General features: G+C 39.0%; 1 protein-coding gene across 2 annotated transcripts; it reads right to left on the bottom strand.

Annotated features, from left to right (window-relative positions):
- Positions 1-11: 11 nt before the first annotated feature.
- Positions 12-19,766, bottom strand: ocrl (OCRL inositol polyphosphate-5-phosphatase). 2 transcript variants are annotated; one of them, XM_026145725.1, is made up of 24 exons: positions 19,246-19,766; positions 18,656-18,735; positions 14,252-14,343; positions 13,872-13,910; positions 13,431-13,544; positions 11,564-11,731; positions 11,231-11,474; positions 10,941-11,114; positions 9,944-10,045; positions 9,730-9,844; positions 9,425-9,541; positions 8,940-9,121; positions 8,613-8,724; positions 7,725-7,834; positions 7,270-7,405; positions 7,037-7,147; positions 6,793-6,958; positions 6,252-6,487; positions 5,514-5,537; positions 3,466-3,585; positions 2,541-2,625; positions 2,216-2,343; positions 2,000-2,111; positions 12-1,580 (listed from the first exon to the last, which is right to left on the bottom strand). In XM_026145725.1, the coding sequence occupies exons 1-24, from the start codon at positions 19,285-19,287 to the stop codon at positions 1,456-1,458; spliced, it is 2,934 nt and encodes a 977-aa protein (XP_026001510.1). In that variant the 5' UTR covers positions 19,288-19,766; the 3' UTR covers positions 12-1,455. The 2 variants fall into 2 exon arrangements, with proteins under 2 accessions (XP_026001510.1, XP_026001518.1); XM_026145733.1 differs by lacking the exon at positions 5,514-5,537 and having other exon boundaries at positions 19,246-19,765.
- Between the last annotated feature and the right edge of the window lie 2,422 nt (positions 19,767-22,188).

Raw genomic sequence — 22,188 nt, forward strand, 5'->3', positions numbered from 1 at the left:
GAATGAGCTACTTCAGACCAACAGTTATTTATACAAGAGTCACGATTGTCAGCATTTTCACATTGCATCATGTGTATATGTCGTCTGCAAAGGTCCTGGGGCATGTGTGAAAAAACTCTGGTTTTTCTGGCATCGCGGGTAAATTATTACGTCATTAATGTGAAAAGCTTATGGGTTAAACCGTTTCAGAGGAAATGGGCCTTAGAAGTTCCTTATTACAGAGAATCAGCTGCAGAACAGAATGGTCCTCTGTGGCACAAAGACAGGCAGCTTCCTGCAGAGTAATGAGCCATTAAAATCTGCTAATTTCACACCCAGAAAATGCTGCATGAGTTCAAATGAGAACATTAGTCTTTTGGATTTACCCTAAGGGGACAGAATTGCCTAAAAACAATGAATAAAGAGCTTTAAGTGAGGGAGAAGACATGTAAACACACGTAGACGCACACCAACAGTACCACCTTCAGGACAAACTAAACACCATCACAGATTCATACCAGCAGACAGTCAAACAACCAGGTAACAGGTAAACAGTCACTATTTACACCACCAGAAAAGAGTGAGATCTCCACCCGATTCCGATTGACCAGGAAGTTAGTGTGTTAACAGACTTGTTTCGCAAGTCAAGAGGAAATGAGGAAACTGGAGGTAAGGCTGACGGCTGAAGTTACACAAAACACAGCAAACACTTACAACCAAGAGTTTTCTACAACAGAGTGATAAAAACACGCAAGAAGACACCCAATTAAACATTTTAAAACTGAAAGTAAACTGCAGTAGAAAGTGTTCACATGGTGCAAACTTGGAGGAAAACAAAAACATAAATAAACAGTTACAATACCATGGATAAGCTCAAAGGTATCTTAATATTGTCCCCTCAGCTAAACGCTGCAAAATAAATGATTGTCATGATTTATCTTATGCATTAACATTCTTAGTGACAGATTTGCATGATCATCCCATTTCAAACTATTTTAACAATATATCTAAACATCTTCAGTCCATTTATTCAAACCTAAAGAAGTCTCTTCATTTCTTTAGTGTAAGTGAGTCTCCTATTTAGCATCTATGGATACATATATATATATATAGTGTTTTCACATTTATAACACTCACGGCTTAGGGGTTATTTTGGCAAGAGCACCTACATGAAGAAGTGTCAACTCTAGTCAGGAGGCACAGGTCCTTTAGGTCATCACAAAGTGCATCAGTTCAAACCTCTCCCAAATGCTTCCAAATCCTGCAACTAGTCCTATTGTGCATGGATTGAAGATATGCCAGTTCTAATAAGAGTCTTCAGTACCTTACATATTAACACGACAGTTTGTAAAAGGTAGGGTGCAGAAGAACTGCACTGGTCTCCAGTAGATGTCAAAATACCAGGTCCTTTACAACCGAAGAGCCAGGCTGGGAATCAGCTCCAGGCCAAACTGACACCATAATTAACCCTCAATGTTACTCCTCATCTCCGGCCATTAGGAAACCCAGAACAAAATCGATGGCTTTCTGGCGCTCGTGTGACGTCTGCCTGCCCACAAAATTGGGAGGTGGTCGAATGAGGAGGCTGGCAAAGAGGGTAGCTAAGGTAAAAGAACAGGGGGAAAAATGTCAGTGATTGAGATTGACCGCAAATAACAGGTCAACATTTAACATACAAAATGCAAATTTATTAGTTACTCACATTATGCCTTTTAGGTCACAAATGTTTAATCTAATATATGGTTACTATTGTATAAACTCAATCCAATACTGGCATTTTATTATATGAAGGCCTGGAAGCTCCGTCTCTGATTTGGTTACAGCGTAACTGTATTGTGGTGCACAATGTAATAGTTTATATATTTAACAATTTTAAAATTCACTGATTTGTGCTCTTAATTTGAAAAGATTCAATTTACTTAAATTAATATTGTCCTACTGCTAATTCAGAACTAAGTGGTTGTGATGGAAGAATCTGCTTAAATAAACTCTGTATTATGATATATGGAGATGACCTTACCAAGGAGACTGGCTGTTAGATTGTTGTTCTGTGAGTGTTTGAGAAGTTCTTTCAGAAAGGCCATCAAGTAGCGAAACACATTGCGGTGAGCCCGGGGCAACTGGGAGATCAACTGTCAAAAATCAAGGTCAGCACAGAGATTAACCACATCATAAAACGAACTGCACTCATCTGTACATGAACACGATGCCTCACTCTTTATAAATCAGACTGTACCTGTTTGCAGAGGCGGGTGTCGTTAGAGCAGTCTAGGCACCGTTGGTAGAGTTCATAGCACACCACTGGCTCTGGCAAAGCCTCCAAGAAGATCAGCAGTGCCTCAGCCACAGAGTGGTTACAACCAGCTACACCAACAGTTAAGAAAATTCTTGTAGGTCTATATTTTCACATCGTCTCTGAACTCTGCTCCTGCCTGAACGTCTTACTATCAGCTGTAAACCAGCTGACATGGATTTTAACACTTATTGCCATCAACGGATCACAAAAAAAAAAACCCTGTTATGTAATCTGCTCTGCTTTTAGAACTGGCTTTATAGGATACGGATGGAGTCAGGGATGCTGGTGTCCAGACAGTCGATGATGCTCTGCAGCTCCTCCTGTAGGCCTGGTGTCTGAAATAAGTCCTCCTGAAAGACAACCAGGGACAAATGAAACAGACTGAAGGTTTCTGGCACTCCACCCACTTCCAAGGTGCATGGAGCTGAGAATAAAGTTTGAAGAAGCCAAAACACGTTGGTTAAGCCCTTTGTGTCTAACTCCTATAACTAAAAGGTCCTATTTATTGACTTCTTTTCCAGTCTTTTCCCTTCAGAGAAAAACAGACAACCTATATATGTTTGCCATTACTCAACAGACCATCTATTGCACTCGTTAATTATTCTACAGGCCAAAATAAAGAACTCAGAAACTCGAGTTATCTGAAAATGCACAAAACTAAGCAGGATCAAGTTTTTCCTCAAACGGATGATATTTTAAGATAATGGTTTCACGGGACACTGTTTTACAAAACACTGCACAAACGTATGAAACATTATCAGTAATTTCAGGTTATTCTAAGATAACAGTACCATTAGGTTTTTGCTCATCATTTGTATTTGTTGATGTTCCCTCTCTAAAATGCTGTTTTTCAGTGTGTCAGTGGCCTTTTCAAGCACACAGACATTCTCCAAAAGAGACCTATCATGCTAAGCTACTCTAGCAGAGTGCAACAATAATACTAGTAATAATAATCATAATAGTAATAACAACAATAATAATAACAACATCATCCACCTATAAATAAACACAGTATGTCCCCTTTAATAACATTATTTATCAAGTATGTCAATGAGGGGTAATGTTAGCTTCAGTTGGCAATAAAGAAATGCATCAGACAGTAAGCACTGCAAGAATTTATGTAAATCTAAACTCTTTCCTAGAGGTGAAAAAATGTTGGCATATCCAGAAACGAGCTGAAGCTCTCTCACCTGATCACAGGACTTTGTGTAGAGGTGGTTGACCAGAATCCACACCTCCTTGGGGATCTTCAGAGGTTTGTCCTCAGTACCGGCTCCATCCACCATCAGGAAGTTCATCTTGGACTTTTCCTGTTTGGACAAAAATCAAAATGTCTTATTCTGACAAACAGTAGCGGAGTACTACTGTCATACAGTGTTTATACCGATTTGATCAGGTGTAACACATAATAATGGTTTCACATGAAAAATCACATCCATTAGTGTAGCAGTGAGGTCAGTATCATCTCTGGAGACTTGTATGAAAGCCATTTTACTCAGAGCTGGATATCACATCCTTTTTGTCACTGAAAATGGATCCCCGAGACTCACGAGAGACACCTAAAAATAACCCCAGCTACTGAGCCTGCACATGCGGGCAGAGGAAACTGGAGAGCAGCTGGGAAGATGCTAACATACAGAACTAATGTAATATGGTGTAAGAAGTATATTTACATTGTAATTAATCTTACAGCGATCAAGGCCAAAAAGCTTTTACATAAAACGCATTACATTGCGCCAGTGTCAAGAAAATGGAGCATGCTTATATTCTAAGTGGTTCTCTGTTTCCCATTTTCACTCATCAAGTCATAAAAAGGAAGAGGAGGTCTGCAGTTAGACTTCATATGAATGTCTCAGCTTCAACACTCCCTCTCATTAGCTTCAGTCATGTGCATAAAGGAGCTGTGCAGCAAGGCAAGCCTGCTGTGAAATGAGATTTAGTGTGTCTGACTTTCACCAGGCTGATGTTTCCTCTCTGCTCTCAATGGCCCATGAAAGATTTAATAGGCGACTAACCCCCCCCCACACACACACAATCACACTCAGAGTATAACCAAACTAAAGCTTTGTCTGGTCTCTGATTGCCTGTGGATTACCAAATGCTGCCTGTGTCAGGGCTGGGAGATGTGAGACGAGCACACACTGATTCATTTTCTGATTAGCTTCTAAGGGTGTGTACTGATTAATAATGGTAGCTGAACAAAAATAAAGGATACTTATATTTGACTAATTGTTTAAAATAATCCTTATTTACAGTATACTGAGCACTGACGCAGTCCCTCGGCTTCGCCTGACAGAACCAAAGCTGAGTGCTTCAAACCTGCATTCATTTTAATGACCACCAGGGGGCGACTCATGAGGTTGCAAAGAGACTTCTAGTTGTATAGCTGTAGCTTCCTCGCTCTGTGACACCAGCACACACTTTTCTGACGACTTTATGGGCTGAGTCACTAGTTTGATGTCCATAAAAACATGTAGAGTCAGAATGGAGGATTATTCTGATTATCTTTATTGGCTAATGAATTGTCAACCACAGGTTGCTAAACGGCACTCGGTGTCTACGGTTTCCCAGTTTAAGTTTTCAGTTTCAAAACACAGAGATTTCAATGATAAAAACACTCTGTGGCTTCATAATCAAACTTCACATCGTTTCGAGACATCGTTTCAAACAAGCTATTTAAGCTCCATTCATTTTCAGTCAGTTTTCTTCCGATTTGCTACCCATTACAAACAGATTCGTGCAGCAGGTGGCTGCTGTCTTGGTAAATTATTGAAAAGAAATTCTCTTTCTCTCTGACATCATAAAGATCCACTAGCAGAAAAAACTGTCTGAATCTTTATAGCCGTCTCAAACCTGGGATTTTGGCTCTCAGTGATTACATGCAAAGTCTGAAATGCCGACACAATTCAGGAGCTGGAGACAGATCTTTTTTTTTTTTTTCATTAAAAATCACTTCTTTTCATGATCAAAGATTAATTTTATGTCCACTGGCAAAAAATGGTTCACCTCTGTGAAATCTGCTGTGTTATAAAGCTGGAAAAAGTTCATCCTCATACATAACACACATTAATAATGGGACTGACCTTTATAGTATAGGAACCAGTTTCTATATATAACATAAACAAAGAGGGAGATTAATAATGCCCCATAAAGCTGATAAAAGAGGTGGTCTTGTATCTCAACTTAAAGTGACCTTGTTGTGCCTGATAAGTGATCAGTATCCGTGTTAATATTTTACCTTCTCCATGTAGCTGTCCTCTCCCTGAGCAAGAAGTCAGCCCACAGCCACAGTGAAGAGGTGGAAATGAATGATCAAGGCAAGAAGAGGCGATGAAGAGAAACAAAGGAGGAAAGAAAGCAGAGAGAAGCACCAGGGATAAACAGAAAAAGTGTCAGAAAAGTGACAGATTCTGGATTGTTTTGTTTTGGTTTTTTTTTGCACAAATCATTTGATCAAATCAGTAGTGCAGCAGGAAAATGAAAAAGCTTAAAGTAGAGCTAAAGAAGTACTCCGTGATAGTAGTTCTACATCCCAAACCCAGATCAGATTAGATCAAAATAGCATAATAGAAGCAGACAGAGGAAATCATGTAAAGTTAGAGGAGTCTATTTATATGAAAGAAACTAAAGTGGGTCTAAGCTGAGCCAGTCTTTCCTTTTCTTTAGGAGCTCCCTTCCTATGTTTTTGCCACTTCCTTGTTCCCTTGGCCCCTCATAGCCAGAAATATAGTTTGAGATATTTTACAGTCTCCAAATATAGGCTCTCTCTGTGACTGAGTTTACCCTACGAGACAGAAGAACCCCTAATGCCTCCTAGCCCAGGGTTCAGGTTGTTAAAAAAACCCTACTCTATCTGCTGTGTGCAATCAGTTTGAACAAATCTCAGGAAAATATGTCTCTGTTCACTAATCCTATCTGTTTACACTGTACTAAAAGCATCAGTCTCTTCAAGATTGCCAGACTAGCTTCCTCTTACCAGGTCAATGAGTTTGGTAATGGGGATTTCTCTGATGGGCTTCTTCATGCGGCACAGAGTCTCCAGCGAGGTGCCAAAGCAGCTGGGCAGGTAATTGCCTGAGATTGTAATAAAGTAGTCTTTGCCACGGTCCAGATGAAGCACCAGGATGTCCTCTATTTTATCTTCTCCAGAGTTGAGCAGTGTGACAGAGTCTTTACTGACATACACCTCCAGATAGATCTCCAGGGTCTCATCTGTTCAAGACAATAAGGGAGGATTAGTGCAAACTCTCCTGCAGGGAAAACGTGTTTTTAACTGTGCCTCAATGATCTACTTTTTACTTATACGGGGCATAGAGGAGTGGTAAACTCATTTTTAACAAAATTAACATTAAGTGCATTTAACAGCTAGTGATCATTAAAAAAAAGGATACAACGGGATGCATTCAGTACCAGTTGTTAAACTACTTCACAGATCTTGGTTATAGGTCTAAAATTTGAACCAACAAGATTAAGGAGTTTAACAAAGTAAGAGTGTTACTGGGATCTATGGGACTCACTTGGATCCAGCATTCCATCGCTGGGCTCAGCTCGCAGCCAAGGCTTGCAATACTGCGAGTCATTAAGTTTGGGGATGAAGGCGAAGTGACAGGGTACCTGCCCATCATTTTTTATTAGGAAGCGCTCCTTCTGAAGCTGCCTGAACTTGACATTCTCAAATGTAAACTGCAGAGCAAAGGAAGAGAAGCAAGATTATATTAAGAATAAACTTAAGAGAGACCCATAGTGTAACAGTACTCTTACCTCTCTCCTGCTTAGAGAAACAGATGGAAGGCAGTCATTTTCCATCCTGTCCATTGCTCGAACAATCTCCTCAAACACCTTCTTGTGGCGCTGCTCATCTACCACCTTCACCTGTTACACAAACGCATGAATGCAAATATTAATGTAACTTTTATTCATGCAATAGCATTTGTTTTGTGTAAAAAACATGAAACGCAAGACTGCCAGCTTTATGCGACTGCAGAGATCCTCACCCCTATACTAAAGAGGGAGCTGACGGGCTTGTGATCGCTAGTTTGCATTCTCATGTGACTCCGGTATGCTAGCTGCTGGACACTGCTGCCCCTCCACAGGATTCTGTCACACCAAGCTGGGACTCTGCACTTCCCACTGCAGGAAACAGGCACAGTTTCAGAAGCAGAGTCAGAAATCTCACAAATACAGTAATGCTGACACTGTATGTTAGTGTAACAAAAAGGCCGGGGAAAAAACAGTGTAGTCAGGATTCAAGATAAGATATTTTATTCAAGAAAAACAGAACACCACAACCCTTTCAACCCTCACACTGTAGTTTAACATGGCTTATATGTATGATGACCTTTGGTTACTTTTTTCTATGAATAGCAAATTTGGACAAAAACAAACAAAAAAAACAAAACAAGAAAAAGCTTCTGTGTTTGCTATATTCAACAGAGGGACGTGGCTTTACCTGGAGTCCCATCGATCAGTTTTAGGGTCAAACTTGTATGTGGGAATGAAGGTAATATCCCCTTCCATGAAGTCTGTGAAGGCCTTCTTTGTCTGCCTCTGAACGTTCAGCTACAAATTAGAAACAGGAAAATATTGTTTATTCAAAAAGTCAAAACAGAGCTCATCTGCTTGGAAATAAATAGGCGAAAGAAACTGAAAGATTACACAACCTGACAGTAAGTAATACCAGTGTTTGACAATCAGCTTCCCTTATTTCTTTTCCCAGTTCATATTTATCAAGAAATACTTTGTGTTTTAATTTTTCCGAACTTAACAGACAGGATGACATCTGACAAACTGCAAACATAAGCACAGTCTACTTACCAAGATAAGCACGGTTTTATTTACATACTAAGAACTGAACAACTGCAGATAAGAATCTGACAAGGATAAAATGAAAAAACACCCATAGGTCACTTTATTATCTGCACCTTGCTAGTATCAGGTTGGACCCCGTCACCTGCACCAACAACCATGCCACGGTACAAGTCACTTAAAATAAAATAAAAAAAAAAAAAAACCCTTTCTTCCCTACTCTGATTCTCAGTTTCAAAATCAAGTCCAAATCTTTATCTATGTATATCTCTATCTATCCATCTATATTTAGTTAGATATTTGCATTGATGAGCAAATGAGCATCTAATAGTGGCCAGTGAGTGGACATTTTTAACTTCTAAAATTACAAGCGAGGGTAAGAAGCAGTGAGGGAGGCATTTTCCTGTTCCTAACAGTAACAAAATAAAAAAGAGGAACTGTCCCCGTTTTTAAATGTTAAAAGGCAGCCAAAACAGTAGTGAGATTTATGTCAGTTTCACAGGAAACATTGAGCAAGGTAACAGTTTCTTACCTGATCATACTCCTGAAGCTTCTTTAGATCACCCTGAACAATGAATTGTTTGACGTCAGCAGCATCGGTAATAAATAGACGATAGTTTAGGTCCCCGAGCCAGATTACAACACTAAAACACACCAAAGAAGCAGAAAGCGCTGTAAGTAGCATCTTGGTAATGAATATGATGATTCAGAAATCAGAGATTTATAATTTCATTACAAAACTGGTTATGTAATGAAACTGTAACAGACTAAATTAAAGGAGTGGTAAACAAAACCTAAGGCTCACAGTAAAGTCATCCACTGCACATTATTTCTGGATGCGAATGACTGAGGCACTCACTCGTGCTTGACGATGCTGAGAGGAGGGTAGTCCAGTAAGTGGAAGGTCATGCGTGCACATATGTCTTTATAGTCCTGATTGCGGCGCTCAAAGTCTTCCACATGTGCTGCTAGATGGGAATTGACGATGCAGAAGCTAGTGTTGTGGAAAACAAACCTCACTGCTACGCCTCCTTTGTTCCCCTGAAAGATAAATAAAACAAGAATGACTTATTGACACTCAGGTAAATAAACCCAGGATATCAATGCAAACTGCAGATAACATGTTTAGTATTTAATTAATCCAAAACAGTGATCCAACAACTTCACGTTCATTAAAAACATTACCCAAGAAGCTAAAGGTGCAAGATAGCAGGGATATCTCACAGTCACACAGTTTACATGCTCATCATGATCTTTGATACTTCAATAAAAAAATTTTTTTTAAAAGTCATGGCTCATTTATGGTTTTCAGCCACGTTGTATTTTGTCTTAGTGTGAACATACCATTTTTCCCATGATTCCTGTCCCCACGTGCTCAGCAGCCACATCTTTTATGTGATTCTTGTACGTCTTTTTAACATAAACTACAAGCATCATCCCAACGAGTCGTATGATCCGAACCTGAAGCAATAAAAAATGAAAATTCATATTTTTACCCACCTACTCATCAATATGGCAGGATGCATGTGCAAAGGTGAGGAGTTCAACTTATTCCACAGTGTTTTCCCATCATTGTGTTTTCCTGTTGTGCTCCACATTAGGGCTTCACTTTTTAGTCAACTCATCTTTTAGAAAGTCTCTCTGCTCACCCTCTTGTACTTGGCTTTTGAGTGCAGGCTTCTCTCCACAGCATCGACCCACAGCTGCTCTTTGGATGAGTCCATGTAGAAGAAAGCCTCAGTGCTCAGGTCCAATTCTTGAAAACTAGAAGCATAACCCAAATCATCACACTTACAACCTGAGAATAACATGATATGATTTTTTTTTTTTTGCAACAAATGTACTGTATGATTTCTTACTGACCCAAGAGCATATATATCTGGAGGTTCAGGGTCACAGCCGAGCCACGGTTCGAGGCTGCTGTCTGGAGACTGGCCGTTCACATTCCACGTACCTGTGAAAAACCTAGGAAACATGCAGTTTATATATTTAATGCCAACAAAAGTAGTATTCTTCAGTTTTTGGCTTCTGTTCACTTTCAGTTAAGTTCCCAGAGTGAATTTGCTCTTGCAATCAATGCTAGTTTCTAACGTTGAGAGCCTGACGGCTCTTTTTGCTTCTCATCCGTAAACTCTGCATACTTTCACATGATTCAGTTTATTTTGAAAAGTCTCAACAGGATCTTGAGCTTTATTGTGAAAGGTTTACATGGAAAACAAACAAGTGGACAGCGGAGCCACGCAACGGTTTTACCGTCGTTGTTGCTAACGACAACGCGTAAAAACAGCCGCTTGTCCGTCAGTAGTGTGGTTATATTACATCTTTGGGAAGTTAAAATAGCCATCAAAACGATGAAAAAAAATATTGCTGTAAGCAGTTTAATTTACGACAACACAAAACAAACGATAGCGTAATAGGAAACAATAGACGTTTTTATATTGTTATCAGATATATATCGTTATATCGAACAGCCCTACTTCTACCAGATGTGCAGCAGCATGTTTCAGAGGCAACTTTCCACTCAGTGTTATGAAAATGGTGAAGAATCTTTTTGGTTTGTTTTATTTTATGATTTTTTTTCTTGGTTTTTTTATAGAAGCTCAGATGCATAGAGCAGAAGTCCAGCAGACTAAAAATGGTAGAAAGAATCGGATCAATCTTTGGTTCAGACCTCATGCAGATTAAACATGTGATTTGAAGGCACACAAAAAGCAAAGGAAAATAAAAAAAAAAACATCAGAGACAAGCACCTAGTGTATTTTTTTCTCATTTCTAAACTAAACTATAATGTCTAAATCATATTTTCACACGAGTTTTTTCTTCTTATCTAAACAAAAAGAAATTAATGAATTCCACTTACTTGAAGGGCCGGATATCCACATACTCGTTCTCCTTCTTGCCCAGGCGGTGTTTGATTAGGTATTCTCTCTGACCTGCCTGGGTGGAGAACATGGCCTGTCTCATGCTGTTAGTGGTGGGGCTCTCACACCAAGATGGTGGCCTGTCTGCACGGTCAAACCCTGACCTAAAACTACTGAAAAAGCAGGGGAAAATACTTTCAAACCAGCAGTATTATGGACATTTTGCTTGCTAATCAAAATAGTTTTAATGTACAGTAAATCTACTTAGCTGTGACAGAGGTTAACTTACTCTGACTTGCTGCTAGTGACTGAGGAGCTGTCTTTGGCCTGTAAGGAGGCAGCTCTGTCTTTAGGGACTGGAGCAGGCCGCGGAGGATAGGATGGAATAGAAGAAGCTTTGCGAGGAGGTAGTGGAGGGAGAGGTGGAGGCTCCCTAGAGGCAACTATGCGATTCTGGTGATTTTTCTTTTCTTCCACTTGGAAAGTGTGGTTGTTCTCAAAGCCAAAGTCTGGAACAAGTGACTGAACTGGATCTTCAGACAGAGAAAGTGAAAAACAAAAGTAAACTTAAAAAGAATTAAGACTTTTTTGTATCAACTATTATGAGTGCTTTTATTCTTACTTGTGTTATTCAGAGTTGATGGAGTGTTGTTATTAAGACTGGGGGGCACTGCACTAGTGGGTTTGGGTGGGTTAGCTGTCTTAGCAATCCTTTGCGGAGGCACAGGTACTGGAGTTCTCTGTGGTGTTGGTGTAATGGGCTCCATCGCTGTTGGTTTGGCAGGTTTGACTAAGAAAGTCAATTAGCAGCGTTAGATAGCAGCACAAAAGAGCAAAATCGAGCTTCTTAATACATGTGCCCGTTGAGATGAAAAGGATCAGAACCAAAATTTAGTCAGCATTATTTCTACAAGATAACTTAAAATAAAAATAACCTGCGTAAAATAATCAAGTGTAAAACGAAAAGAGATGTGGTGTTGGAAACAGGGGCAGAAAGACCACATTAAACATCCTGTTAAGACGAACAGCAATCACAAGAGAAACGTCATCACATGAACATGCGCCTTATGACAAGAGCGATAAGGAAAGGGTTTCTGGTACTTCTTTTACTGAAGGATATGATGAGCATTAACCAGCAAATGACGGTAAACTGGATGAACAGGTTCTGAGAAATAACAGCTCCTCAGAGTGCCACCACCATCCTGCTTCAAAATATTTGTCACAGCAAGATGTTGGTCATTGAGCTCGTAACCAAAACGCTGATTCAAAAGCCAGGGAGGATGTTTAGTTAGGGTGTGTACGGGTTAAACTCTTGGCCAGCTGGACTACATTTTCCAGCACATTAATTCTTGTGTCTCTACTGCACTTTTGAAAAACAGGCAAAAGGAAAAGCAAAAGACTTTTAAAGCCACGGTTTAAACACAAAAGCAATTAGGAAAAATCCATGTAAATTAGACTGTTTTTTAATTTACTTTGTATATAAATTAAGGAAATAACAGATCTTCTTTTACATTTATGTCACGCTATAATACAAACCACTCAAGGCATGCAAGGCCATTTCCTTGTCTTGTATTTTTGGATGCAAGTGCACACGCTGGGTTTTTCTAAGAGTGCGTTCTACAAAAACCTGTCAGCTAAAGATGCATGACATCTATAATCTGTGTGGAACAGATATAATCATGAACCTCAGAAACAAGCAAGGGGGGAAAAAAACAAATACAAAGCTTTGTTTTACAGGCAGCTGACTGGTTACTTATACGTAAAAAGACTGCACAGCTTCAAATTTAATACACTTTGACTATTTATGATTTTAAATAAAACAAACACACACATCCTGCAGTGCTTTACACGTCTCCACTCTGGACTTACGTGTACAGATTAGGTCATGTAACTGAATACAATTATCCCAGTGTTCTTAGCCAAAAGGCTGCCAGGAGTTCAACAACGGCATGTGAATTACTTCTATGCATCCAGATTCCTAGAAGCTCTTCTCTCCAGTTAAGATATCCAGATAAAATGAAGATAAACTACGGATGGGTGTGGATAAGATTACTTTATTACTTCTTTCAGCACTCACAGTGAGGTGCAGATCAAAGCAAAAGCAACGCATGAACACCATTTAATATAATCTCCTCATGCTCCCAACATAACAGAGGCTTATAACATTTAAGACCTTTATGCATTATAAGTATATCTGAACACATCTGGCCACAGCTTATAAGGCTAAAACGTAAATCTAAGAGTGAAATCACAATAAACAAACAAAGTTTTTTGTCCTTTATTGCTGCATTCAAAGAAGTGGGCTTACACCCATGGAGGTGGATCTGATTTCAAAAACTGAGGCCAAGTAGTCTTTCCACCAGTATGTCAGCAGCAAGAAAACACAGGAAATGAGCAAGAGGTGTAATCCACCCTTTGTAAATAAATGTTAGATGAGTCATTAAATAATTAACTATCCCACTGCTTTAGATGAAACAGTCGCGTCTTACCTACTGGTTGAGCACTCTTCACCTGGGTGAGGAAAGTCTGAGTCCGATCATCATCCTGCAGTTCCAACAGCAGCTCTGGGGCTTTTTCTCCTTTGATTCGTACTTTAACGGAAGCTTGAGCAGGAAAGAGAAAGCACACATCCTTAGACTTTGCAAACTGTCCGGCAAACAAAACAAATTGATTTAGAAGTGAACCAATTCAGCATTCTTTCAGAAAACCCTGACAACTCATGACCTGAGTGTACTACTAAATAAAGACATTAAGCTGCAGGCATGCTCTAACAATGCAGTAAAACTAGACAGGTGTTGTGTTATAATTAATGTCATGATTCACCTCTGAAAGCCTGGCTTCCAACACCTTTTTATAAGATCTTTTACACATTATATTGACTCAAATCTCATATCAGAAGAGAAAAAGAAAAAAAAAAAAAAACTACTTACGATCTACTGACAAATCAATAAGAAGAGCTTCTTCAGCTTCTGAAAGGAAAAAAAGGAGAGCTTAAATAGTGCTGCAGGGGGGAAACTTAGTGCTGTTACAGGTATTTCTACAGTTTTTTAATGTTGACCACTGCTCACCATACTGTGACACTGTGTGGGAAATTTTTACACTTTCTCATTAGGTGCAATGGAAAAGCTCCTTTCACTTTTACTTTTGGTGCTGTGATATTGACTAAACATTAACTTCACATGGAATAGAGGTCAAAGAAAGTGAGGTGTGACGGAGAGAGCTCACAGGAAAATACACAAACGTATCCTGACTGATTATACTCAGGATATAAAACAAGAGAAAAATGGAGAATAATAAAAGGGTCACATACCTCGTACAATTTCAAACTTAGCATTGATGGGTATCGATAGCTGAGCCACTGGACGAGACACAACAGCATCAGGGTTGGCTAAAACACCCAGTCTGGATCAAAACAGTACAAACTCCCACTTAAAATCAGCTCTGTGGTGCTTAATAACACATAAGCTTAGAAGTAAATCCAACTAAAACACAAGAAACATACAGACAACCTGCAGCAATATAACCCTCTTATAACGGCCATTCTTTTGCAATTAGCAGCAAGTTTCATGCAACATTCAGTATGGAAATATTAAAGTCAACATCTGAGGTTCAATGCTGGTAGATTAGTGATAGACTATAACTATCAAGTGATTAAAACAAGCACATGCACACATGCAAAACGTATGTTTATCTGCAGTTAAAGATTAACAAACAAACAGTGTGTGTCATTCAAGTCCACTGGAGCCGCACAAGCTTTGCGTCAATAAACATTCAGCTTAATCAGCTTCAAGTCCGTGATGTGGTTTGATGTAGGCAGGCTCATTTTTTCCTTTCTAACAAATTGCTGACTAACAATCGGGGTCAACACTGCGCTCAGGAAACTGCCCACGCTTCCCCTCCACTTCACCATAAGTCAAATTGCATATAGTGAGAGGAAAATGATTCAGCCATGCGAGAAAAAAAGCGTGTCAGAGGAACTCGGCGTTGACCAGAATCAACGTCTGATATTGAAAATTACACAATCGACAACCGAGAAAATCGAAAACCCCTCAGGGGAACATAAAAATACTACAATGACCATACAACACAGAACAATGAATAAAATATGTGGCGGACCTCATGATGCTCAGATTTGTCAAACGTATTTATCTGACTTTCTAGTATCCATTTCTATTTAACCAACTTTGGATGTCTAAAATCTTTAAAAATAACCTTAATCACTCTGGGTGTAGCACCTCTACTATAGCTGAGAGTATGGAAAACACTAAACTGCGGCAAATACACGATTCCTCATTATTGTAAATGAAAACAGTGAACTGGCTAAGAAGACAGAGGTCCTCACCTAATAGTTTGCTCAATAAAATCGAAAACAAAATTAAGCATGGCTTTCTTTAATGCCACGAAAATGCCTAAAAATTAATATTGATTAATATCTTTATCAGCAAATATTTTAAGCATTTATTATTAGATGTGACTGGAAATCTGATATATGCAAACTTTATGTCCTGGAGACCATTTAAATTCAAGTTTCTTGAGCCAATCATTTTAACAACCCGAATAAGTGGTGTCGGGGGGGACTTTGATGAAAGATTTAAAGATTAAAGCTGACACAGGAGCTGGTTATCTCGCTATTTCTCCCTGTAAGGACTACTTGTTAGTTTAGTGTGTTTTTTAATAGAGTTAGTTGAGCATGTAGCTTGTGTGCTCATGTGAGTGTCATTACAGCCTAGGAAGCAAAGGAATTCTAGATAATCTGCAGTGAGCTGCCTGCTGGTGCAAAAAAAAAAAATGCTTAACAACCCAAGCCACAGTGACAATTTAAAATAACCCCACACTGTCACAACATAACCTGAACAAATGCTAGAGGTGTAAAAAGTACACAAACTAAGTGTTACACACAAGTTGTTGAGTAAACTCTAACTAGGAAGTGGTGTGGTATGTGTGGAGCAAGTTTACATCAGCTGAATGGACTTGAACCCTCAACCATATCACCACAGCCCCGCGGGCAGCATCGTCCTTATAAGTGTCCTTCTGAGCTCAGAGGAAGAGCGCCATGAAGAGTCACTCAAACTGCAGCATTCACTCTTTTAGCTGTGCTGCATGACATCTGACACTAAAAATTTCTGACTATGTTATGTTGCATTTGTTTGTTTGTTTTTTACATTTAGCCTAGGAAACTAAAATCTACAAAGAACAAAATCCAGGAAATCTGGATAGATATTTTACAGTGAAAATATAGAAACAGAAACATACTGAGGCACTCTCTCAGGTAAAATCAAATCAGGGACCATGAGAAAGCCTGAGACAGAAATTCCCCTACTTTTAAGTAAGTCTTATCTTATCATTTTACCTGAAGGTAGGCAGTAGGGCTGGGCGATATGACCCAAAATTCATATCTCGATATTTTTTAGCTGCATGGCGATATAAGATATATATCTCAATATTTTTTTTTAAAAAGCCATAAGTTAAGAACAAAAAGAGAGTTCTTAGTCACACTGTGTCCCAGATGTCACACGGGCATTTTCTTTACATACAGCGTAGATGTACATGAAGAAATTACTCATAAATAAATTATCAGCATTTATTAAATAATCATGGTCCATAAATAAAAGAAAACAATGTTGTTTTTGTGCATAACAAAAAGCTCACAATTGTGCAGTCAAAATGTAAACTAATAGAAGCTGAGCATAATAACAAAGACAGATTTCACAGCTGCACCATGTCTCTGAACAGGTGCCATTTGTGGTCCTTATACACACACAGTACGGTAATATTACGTTGAAGCACAGTACGTATCACTCCGCGAGGCGGCTCCATCAAGCCGTGCAGCTCCGTAGCTTAGCAAAGTCATATTAAAACATTTTTTGACAGATTGCTGAGCGCTGTGCACCACATAAAATCGGTTCGCGGTCAGTAAGCACAACCAGAATTCATACATAAGGCGCACTGTCGAGTTTTGAGAAAATGAAAGGATTTTAGGCCGTGCAGCCCCTTCGGGCTGCATGTCGTTAGCGCGGTTAGCTCGCTAACACGTTGACGCCGTCCAGCCCCAGCACGGGGCGATCCGCGGTAACTCGCTAACGGAGATTTTCCGCTTTCATCTTGTCATTGCCTGCAGGTGAAGCTATGGGGGAGGCGGAGTTGTGTTCAGTGAAGGAGAGGCGAGGCCGAGTAACGTTTCGTAGAGACAAAAGTGGACGAAAGAGAGGCAAACCTGCGGCTCCACAACATAACATAGACTATGTCGATATAAACGATATTGTCACATCTTATATCTCGTATGAAAATATATCGATATTTTAAAAAAACTCGATATATCGCCCAGCCCTAGTAGGCAGTAATTATTTATGATTACATGTACCACATAAAATCTATCAATTATTCCTGGATTATTTTTCTTTGTACTTCTTCCTGCCCCACTGAAGAGCACTTCTCAGATCATTCCTTATAGCCATGCATCATTTTCCTTTTCTTATTGCAAGATCTATTGGTTAGATAACGCCCAACCCTAAAAAGATAATCCAACTACACTCAACAGGCCCTTTGCTAGGAACACCTTGCAAATATTTGGCTAGACCCAGTTTTGTCTTCAAAATTAATTCTTTATATACAGACACAACAAGATGCTGGAAAGTTTTTGCTCCATATTGGCATGACAGTATCACACAGCTACTGCAGATATGTCAGCTTCACATCCATGATGCAACCCTCCTGTTCCAACAAATACCAAAGGTGCTCTATTGGATTGAGAGCTGGTGACTTTGGAGGCCATTTGAGTACCAGTAAACTCACGGCCATGTTAAATAAACCAGTTTGAGATGATTTGAGTTTTGTGACATGGTCTGCTATCCTGCCTGAAACACCCATAAGAAGATGGATACACTATATTCATAAAGGGTGGCCATGGTCAGCAACAATATGCAGGAAGGCTGTGGTGTGTAAATGATGTTCAGCTCTCTGTGTTTAGAGATCCTCTTCTGCATACTTTAGTTGTAATGAGTGGATATCTGACTTAATGCAGCCTTCCTGTGAGCTAAAAGCAGTCTGGCCATTCCCTTCAGACTTGTGACAAGGCACTTTTGCCCACAGAACTACAGCACACTGGATATTTTCTCTTTTTCAGGCCAAACTTTGTAAACACTAAAGATGACTGTGCTGGAAAATCCCAGTAGATTAGCAGTTGCTAAAATACTCAGACCAGCCCATCAGGCACCAACAACCACACTACAATAAAAGTCACATAAATAACCTCTCTTTCGTGTTCTGATACTCAGTTTGAACTTCAGCAGGGTTTCTTGACCATATTTACATGCCTAAATGCACTGAGTTACTGCCATATTATTAGTACCTAACCAAGTGGCCAGTTAAACTATATAATTATCCATCATCCTGCCAAGTACTCAGTGTGACGCCATCACGGCACACACCTTTCTGACCTAACAGAGTGTATTTTGAACCATACCAATATCACAGCAATTGTGGGTCAGAGATAGGAGGAAACATAAAGACAAACCCAGAGTTGGGCAGACACCTCAGATATGCTACAAACCACAGCTTTACGAGCTCTCACAAACCTAGGGTGCTGCAGTAAATGCCTAAGAGTGTTCAAATTATTTTGACAACTCATTACCACTACTTATGGTTCTCAATAAGTTTATCTACTGCTTGACAAAAATCACATTGTTTTTCAGTCATTTGGCTCATTGATACTTACATAAACTCTCCACCGCGTTCAATTAGTGACAGGAGTCTGGGCTCCTTCTGGCCAGACCTCAGCTCCAGGCATTTTACAGTGTGAGCAGCACAATCAAGGAATTATTGTGACTGAGAATGAGAAACTAGTGACTGTCACGCCAGGCTTTGTAAACTGAGATTACACTACAGATACTCCGAAGGGTTAGAACAAGCCATGCCAGTTAAAAGGTGGGCAACTTAAGGTTATAAATGAAAACAGCAGGAGGTGGGACAAAGCACGGCAGATGCTGGGTTTGCTGGTGCCAGTGCAGGTAATATTTTTAGCTTAAGGGTGTAAAGGTGTAAGGATGGCCAACGTTATTCTGTACAAGTGATTTTAATTAGCGTTAATTGCATGACACTGTGCATATCTGTGCGGTTAGCAATGAACTGGATTAAAAGTGAGCTGTAGCTACTTTATAACATGATTATTTAAGTGCACGGTTACTGAATATCTCCATATTACTGAATTACTAACGTTGCCTAATGGGCTTCACTAAAAGCTAACGTTAGCCAACAAGCTAAAGCCAAAAAAAAAAAAAAAAAAATACCATAACTCAGAAAGGATATTGCCAAGCATTCCTCGCTGCATATCCCCAAAGAGGAATCCATTCTTACCGAGAGGAAATAAATATCAGTTTATCATTTGGGTTTATATCACTTCGGTGCGGACGTCAGGGCAGGGAAAGTTAAACCTCCACCCGGCGCTGCGGCCTCCTTCCGCGAAGCTTGGCTGCTAATGCTAAACGCCAGCTGATGATGTTGTTGTTGTTGTTGTTGTTGCTGCTGTTCCCGGATAGTATTAAAAATATCACAGTTAGAAACTTTAAAAAGAAAGAAGAAAACCCCGGCTCTTCTCGTGTCCCCGTGAATGCCAGAGAGCAGGTTGCACAGGCTACATAGCTTTAGCTGGCAGTTTTATGATTTAGCCGCATATGCTACAGCACAGAGTTTGATATGTGGTGGGCTCCCTCCTCCTGCCGCTCCTCACCCTGTTTAAGGACTCATCATCCTGGTTTTTTGCGGCAGTTGGTTTCGAGTATGAGCTTAATAACGCCATCTTCTGCCTCGGAGTGCAATGCTAAGTGAGTAAGCCTCCCAGCCCTGACACATATAATGAAAACCCTGCGACATCGTGTGGTAAAACAATATTATCTGCATATAATTAACTTTCCAGCTTCGCACATCCTCTTTGGGGGATTAAAGATGTCCGGAAGGTGTTTTGTCCCACATTAATAGGGATGAGGTGTAACTAATACAATCGCTTTTACATTTTTTAATATTACCGCCACCAAGGAGGTTATGTGTTTTTCGCAGTGTTTTTACGCGTTTCCTTCTTCCTGTAAACACGATAGTTAAAAAAAAAATTGAATTAATTCTAATAAAATTTGTAGGAGTGTGTTGTGTGGTCATCTAAACAATCCATTCAAATTTGGCCTGCATCCTTCGCTGATGATTTACTTGTCAAAACCGAGAAACCATATTTAAAAATGGCCATATAAAGATTTAGAATATGTCAAATTTGACCTCCGAGCTCTAATTAAATAGACTGATTTTCACGTCAAAGTAATATTGCTATAGAACTATTTAAAACTATGTTTCTTAATGTCATTGGTTTAATTTACAACATATAGAAATATAGGGATTCTAAATATTAGACCTCATTTTCCAGTTCAAATAAGATAAAACTTATACTGTCTTTTATCTTTAAAACTTTACATAAAATTCTGTGTTTGTACTGGCAAAATTTAGGAAAGGATACAAGTAAATGGTGATTCTAAATATCACAGTACAGTTTACATTCAAACATCAGTCACATTTGACCTCTGATCAGTTTTACATTTCACAACAACTGAAGGTGTGTTATATCTTTAAATAAAGTATTTTTAAATAGAAAGAAAATGAGCTGCCTAGTTAGTCAGAATATACTATAGTATGTAGTATTATATAATAAGCTCAAGTCAAATCAATACGATCAGCCATTACCTACTCTTACACTACAAACTTTGTAACGTATGTGTTAAATGAACAACAACAAAACCCCCAAAATGAATATACACAAAATACAATACTATTCCTTTAAAAAAACACTTCCCAGAGAGTGCCCTGCTTTGGTGGAGGTTTGTGCTCCTGGAGTGCTTCTTGTCAAATAAAGTATTACCTACATGCTAAAACTGAGGGGTGTCCTAGTTTTGGAGAAAATTGACCACCTTCACTTCATTATTAACCTATAATGACATTATTATTACAGAGGCATAATGCCAATTAGTCAACGATGCAAAAAATAAATATAATAAAAGTACAACAAGGTACCACATATTTGGATAAAGCTACCATAAGTAGTAGTCTTCAGAACAAGCTATGTGCAGAAATGGGGTGGGGGCGAGTTTCATCCGCTTTGACTTGTGACCCCTTCAAATTAAGCAGTCTGTCATGTGATAGAGCAGTTTCACCAACAGTCTTTTCATTCATCCCAGACTGTGATTTTAAGGATTATAATGACTTCAGCTGAACTGTACTCACAATTTAAACACTGATTCTTTCCCTGTGGGCTCAAATTGTGGTCAAAAATATTTTTTGATCAGTTTTGTACTTACAAAACTGCAGTAAGTACTGCAATTCTGTTCTCTGATTGGATAGTTAAATTTGTGACTGATATGACATTGATCAGCTGAAAGGAAGAAAAATCGGGTCAAAATTCGTACTTGTAAGTTAAAACTTGAGTTTCACACGTATTTTTTTTTTTCCTTTGTATCTGTAACCAGATCTTAACAAAAAGAATTTGTAACTTGTGTAAATATTTTTACACACCCAAATCTTTTCTACGCACACACAAATTCTTTAAATTCTACAGATGCACATATATACACATTCTGATTTAAAAGTACAAAATATTTATGACCACAATTTGATCCCATACTTTCCTCAGCTGATGTATTTCTGAGAGCAATTGTGCAAAGACTTTGAGTATGTTTTTCCATTTCCTGGATCCAGACTTTTAAACCCCTCTACCCACTAATCAATATCTGATATCGGGCTATTTTTTCATCATAAAACCTTTTTAAAGTTCTCCAGGCTACTTGTACAATTCATGTACAATTGCATTCATGACTTCATAAATTGTGACCACCAACACCATTGAGACATTTCTGATGATGCCTCAAAAAACATCCCTCTAAAGATGGTCAGGTACAAGAGCTGGAAGAAAAATAAGTGAAAAGAAAAACTTTGAAAGACCTTCAGAAAGCCTGGAGAACAATTGCTTAGACCAAAAAAATTATAAGCAAAATATAAAGAAATAAAGGGTGGGTCAGGACTTTGCACAACTTTTGTGTTGTAGTTCTATCAGTTAATCAGATATAATTACTTTTATCAATCCGAAAAGGCACAAAAATTTAACAAAGAATCAAAATATAGTTGTTAGTAGATATTTGGAAATTATTCAATTTATATATTTATTTTTGAGGATTTGGTTTTGCACTGTTCTACATTTAACTCTCCATCCTTCAGCAA

This window comes from Astatotilapia calliptera, chromosome 2 (genome assembly GCF_900246225.1).
Source record: "Astatotilapia calliptera chromosome 2, fAstCal1.2, whole genome shotgun sequence".
In the NCBI taxonomy this organism is placed as follows: Eukaryota; Metazoa; Chordata; class Actinopteri; order Cichliformes; family Cichlidae; genus Astatotilapia; species Astatotilapia calliptera.